Below are 5,509 nucleotides of genomic sequence, written 5' to 3' on the forward strand. Positions count from 1 at the left end.
GTGATCATCAGTTTCTTTATTTTTCTGTTGTAAGGATTAACCGATGAGGATATAATACTTAAAGTACTTACCGTGGGACAAATACAGACTTACATGGTTGTTCTCCTTCCTGTCCTCCCTCCCACTCCTTCCCTCTCTCAGCCACCATTTAGGAGCGAGTATTTGTGAAAATAGTTTCATAGTTCTTGCTAACAAGGCAGCTTGGGACGCTCATGGGCCTTCCTTGGGGAAACCCCGGAGCCACAAAACATCACGAGGAATATGAAGATAACGAAGAAAACGCTTCGCTAGTTGCTACTTACTCAACATCCAGCGGCCGTCGGTAGAGACCTACTCTGCCAGTCGCTGTGCCGTCCAGTGACTCTACAGCAAGAAGGGAGTGTGACAGCCTAGGAAACATTTTTGTCTCTGAGGGCAGCCAGTTATTCTGGTGTACTACTGCCTCGTTCCAGTGTTTGTCATGAAGTCAAGGCCATTCGCACTTGATTCCATTAACGATATTTCTTGCCCAATTGGCCTCGAATACAAAAGCCATCGATTAAGCCTGGAACCCGAATGCTTTTTAAACATTAACGTCGGTGACCAGGTGCACCTCGTGAGCGTGAGGACGGCGGAAGCCGGGGGCGTGGTTTTCATTGGTCTGTTAACTTCAGATGCAGGTGGCGCCTCAGTCAGTGTAGCACGTGGCTTCCCTACTGGTCAGTTAAAGATGAAGCGAATGGGGGAGAAAGAGCACACAGAGGTGTCTGCACACCGTGGCCGCTCAGAGACGTCTCAGCTGTCACACTCTGGGGAACTCCAAGCAGAAAGGCCTCTATTTCTCAGCACCTCTGCTGTGTCTTATGGCGTCCACGTGATTGCTGGCGACCTACAGAGAGATTCCGTGAATCGGGCATTATAAACATCTTGAGAGCACATGTAACACGGTATGACTTTAGAAGCTTCACCTAAGAAGGTTTTCTTCCTTTAGCTTGTATAAACGACTGGCTTTCTTGAAACTAAAAGTGTTAGTCGAATTGCTACTAAGGCTAGAAAACTTGTTTAAAAAAACTTATGATCCCGCCCTCAAATATATTAATAAAATTGAATAGAAAAGCAATGACACCTGGAGTCTCAGGCCGTTTCGCAGAGGTAACTAATTATAATACCTGCCTTAAAACATGTCGAATTCTGTGCTCTGCCCTTTACAAATGTTACCCTAAGTGATCCCCCTAACTTCTCTGAGATGAGTACTGTGTGTCATCACCGAGGCTCGGGAGAACTGAGCAAAGCCACACAGCCCATGACCGACAGAGTCTTTATTGACTTATTCAGGAATCTGCAGAGTTAATTGTGTCACCTGTAACCTATATGGCATTAAATGTACTCATTATAAATAAACACTTTGCTAACTTAATGAGCTATTACTTTGCATCCTGTTTTCATTTACATGCTGATTGTTAAAAACGTATTTCTTATTTCTGTATCCCCTGTAAATTATCTAGTTATTCGCTTTGCCCATTTAACCTTGGTTTTATGGTTTTTCTTATCAGTCTGCATGAATGTTTTATATATTGTGTGTCTCAGCCTCTCTGGTGTTTTCCTAGTTTGTTTACCTCCAAACTTTGCTTGTGCTGTTTTTCAATGGATGAATTTAAAGTGTTTATATAGTCAAATCTGTCATCGCTTGTTTATTTTCTACCGTGGACTCTAACGCTTAACCTTAGAAAGTCCATCTCTGTTAATTAAGTTGAAAACATACATATAAATTTGGGATGTTTTGGTATAACGTATGAGGTTAAGGACCTACATTTTCTCCGTCGCCATTGGGCTTTTCCTAATACGTATGCTACTGAGATGCGCCATGCAGCTGATAATCAGTTAGGCTTTGAAGCACATAATTTTACCCTGTAAATTATCTGCTGAACCTGTTTTTAGTGTGTCCTGTAATTTTGGTGTCATGATAAAAAAAAAAAAATCGCTTGCTCTGTTAACCGTTCTTTCAATTGTCATTTCATTAAAGAAACAAACGTCTTTTTGAATTTTTTTTTACCCTCAGCAATTATTGTTTGAGATAACCTCAGGGTGTGTTCATAAACCTTTCTGTGCTTAAAAAATGCAAATGTTAACGATTTCCTCTGCCCCCTTGGGGTTTAGAGACAGCTGTTCTATTTATAGAAATGCTTGATTAGCTGTGAGGCTCGCTACTGTGTTGGGCGATGTAGAAAGCCATTCCTCTTTCATCTTTATTCTTTTCTTTTCATTTTAAATATTCTGTAGCTGGTCAGGTGCAAATTCTTGCAGGCTTGTCACACTTCCCCAGAAAACCAGTGCTGGGAATTGGCACGGTGAGGTAGGTGCTCTGTTTTGCTTCCTGAACAATGCAAACCAGGGCGGTGAAAAAAAAAAAATGTCTATTAACTTGACCTTGTAAAGTAAGAGTTACTTTTACCATTATGGAAATGAAAGTTTAATTATAGCAATTAAAGCAATTAATGTTTTCAAATCTGTTCACTCACCGGCTTATTATTTTGTTTATTTGGTATCTTGAGCGCCTGCTATAGGCCAGGTCGGGTATAACCGTGAATAAGAAGCTACCGCCTGTAGGGTTATAGGTTATAGATGAGCACAGGGTAGCAGCTGGAAGCGCATCAAGCTAGACATACAGGTGTAGTACAAAGAGAGAAATGAGGAAAAATACAAAGAAATAAGCTTTTTCCAAAGACTAGGTTAACTATTTTATTCATGTCAATTTCAGTAGCCGAGCATTTATGCTTTCCAAGGATATAAGGTTTCTGAATTTATCGGTTATCATTTATATGTAGATAGAATTTCATTTCTGTAGGATGACAGTGAAACATTAACTGTATAAAACGCTTTTTGGTAGTGGAAGTTTTTTCACATCTCAGTGATCAGACAAATGAGATCGGGAACGAATCCGATGCTATTTAGAATATCACCGTACTAATCAACCCTGCATCGGGAACTAAACTGCTATTAATAAATTGAAATTATGTATCGATATTGGCCATAATTAAACCCATATTGGTTTGGTCGAAATTTTGCAAAAGTCTCTTCTTTTCAGAGTGAGAGAAGCACCTTCTGCACTATGCTCCTTGATTTGGGTAGGAAGCTATAACATAACGAGGTCCAAACTGTTGGTGGGTTGTTTCCTCGTCCTGGGGTCTTTGTCCTCTGTGTTACAGAGGGCGTCAGTGTTCTCAGGGTGAGTGCGTGGTCAGGAGCCCAGACTCCGAGACGGCCTGCCTGGTTCGAACCGAGGCCCCGTCACTTACCAGCCCGGTGCAAGTGGCCACCTCTCGCTGCCTCCATCTCATCGTCCGTGACATGACAAGGGAGTCGCGAAGATTATAAATTAATGTATGGGATGCTCAGACAGTGCCAGGAGTGTAAGGGATACTACGTAGGTACTGGTGAGCTGCTGCTGCTGCGGCTTCTTCTTTGTCTTGTTATTCTATTATTAATGTCACTTTTATTATGATTAAAGACATCTTCCGAGAGTTGCTAAAAGTGCCTTTGGTGATTTTGTCTAATGGATGACATTGCACATGTGCCTCACAGTTACCCCAGACTAGAAATATAATGAGAAACGCTCCCCAGGCCGCGAAGGGACCATCAAGCCTTTGGGCGGTGGACTCTCTGCTCTCAGTTATTCACTGCCTAAAAGCAGCACCTAAAAAGCTGTGGAAACGAGGTGTGATTTTTTTTTTTTAAGTAAATATCAAACACGGTGAATTTATAGAAAAGCCAGCATGGTGTCGTTTGTACGTGTCATGTCGGACTGAAGCTCGAGAAGGAAATGAGCGCGTCCTCACAGCTTACGTGCCGTGGAAATAAGGAAGGGCGCCGACTCGCTTCGGGAGAAGCGGGGTGCGCGTCAGCCTTTCGCGTGGCCCAGCGTAGCTGAGATAACGGACCGCGGTCCGGGAGGATGCGGTCCGGGAGGATGCGGTCTGGGAGGATGCGCTCTGTAAACCCACACAGCTGCTGCCCACTGGCGCTCCAGCGACGTGACACAGAACTGCGTTTCGGGGTCGCCCCGCCTCCCAGCCCCGTCTCTTCCAGGTCACGGAGCGTCCCCGCTTCCCACCCTCCCCTGCCAGACGCTCGAAGTTGCCTTCCTTGTTACATACTCAGATTTTATCACAAGTTGCCGCAAGGGACCACCATATGAAAAGGACTTCTGCATCTCTAATACCGTTGAGCATCTTTTCATGTGCTTATTGGTAATTTCCGTATCTTCTTTGGAGAAATAAGCTATTCAGACACTGTGGCCCTTTGTAAATCAGGTTGTCTTTTTATTATTGAGTTGTAATTGTTCTTTATATATTCAAGAGACAGGTCCCTTAAAAGGTAAATGGTTTGCAAACATTTTCTCCCATTCCGTGGGCTGTCATTTTGCTTTCTTGATAGTGTCCTTCAAGGTACAAAAGGTTATAATTTTTTCAAAATTCAACTTAACTCATTTTTATTTTTGTCACTTACTGTTTTGATGTCGTAGTTTTGTCTAACTCAGTCACAGATTTACTATTTTCCTCTAGCAGCTTTATAGTTTTAGCTCTTACATTTAACTTTTGGATCTGTTCTGAGTGAATGTTTGTAGATGGGGTGAGGAAGAGGTCCAGATTCATTCTTTCGCATTTTGATGTTCAGTTGTCCCAGCACTATATGTGCGGGGAGCGGGGGGACCTCTTCTTTTCCTCATTTGATCATTTTGGCAAAAATCAATTGACCTTCAACGTAAGAGTTTATTTCTGGACATTCACTTCTATTCCACTGATTTCTGTGTCTGTCTCTATGCCAGCACTGCACGGTCTTAATTACTGTAGCTTCTTCCTTTTCAACTAGATAGATGCCTTTTATTACTTTTTCTTGCCTTATTTCTCTGGCTGGAGCCTCCAGGACAGTGTTGAATACAGGGGGCAAGAACAGACGTCATTTCTAAAAGTTCTTTCTGTTACTTGTTTTTAATTTGATTCTAGTGTGGTCGAATGTACTCTGTGTGACTTTAATCCTTTGAAACTCACCAAGCCTCGCTTTCCGGCCCAGCATGTGGAAGGTATTCCGTGTCCATCGAGAAGGATGCGTTTTCTGCTCTTGGTGATGGAGCATCCTCTAAACGCCCGTTAGGTTCTGTTGGTTTACGTCGTTGTACAAATGCGTTTTTGGTAATGTCCTTTTCCTCATTTTTTTTTTTCCCCAGCTGATGAGCTCGTCAGCCCCAAAGACCTCGACCCCGCCCAGCGCTACATCCCTCTGCAGGAGCAGCGGAATGTCAGCATGAGGTTCTCCAACCAGGTAGAGGCCTCTGTTTCTTCACTTAACTCATCCAAGGAGAGGTGGAGCTTCATTCAGAAGAAATTTCATTCTAAATGGGGCTTTTCTTGCTCCTTCTGAGGGCAAGCCTCCTCCCTCTTCTGATGCGTTAAGCTTTTCCTGTTTGTATGCCAACCGTACTTTTAAAAATTTACCTGTGGGACGGAGCTATTTGTAAACGGGGACGTGTGAG

General features: G+C 43.1%; 1 protein-coding gene across 1 annotated transcript in view; it reads left to right on the forward strand.

The window, feature by feature from the left end:
- Nucleotides 1–5,509, forward strand: part of PHKB (phosphorylase kinase regulatory subunit beta) — a 122,740-nt gene that overhangs the window by 67,128 nt on the left and 50,103 nt on the right. The window contains exon 14 of the mRNA XM_023519650.1: nucleotides 5,204–5,377. Coding sequence (XP_023375418.1) covers nucleotides 5,204–5,377 — 174 coding nt within the window. The remainder of the gene's footprint in view (nucleotides 1–5,203; nucleotides 5,378–5,509) is intronic.

The sequence above is a fragment of the Pteropus vampyrus genome, unplaced genomic scaffold (assembly GCF_000151845.1).
Source record: "Pteropus vampyrus isolate Shadow unplaced genomic scaffold, Pvam_2.0 Scaffold228, whole genome shotgun sequence".
In the NCBI taxonomy this organism is placed as follows: Eukaryota; Metazoa; Chordata; class Mammalia; order Chiroptera; family Pteropodidae; genus Pteropus; species Pteropus vampyrus.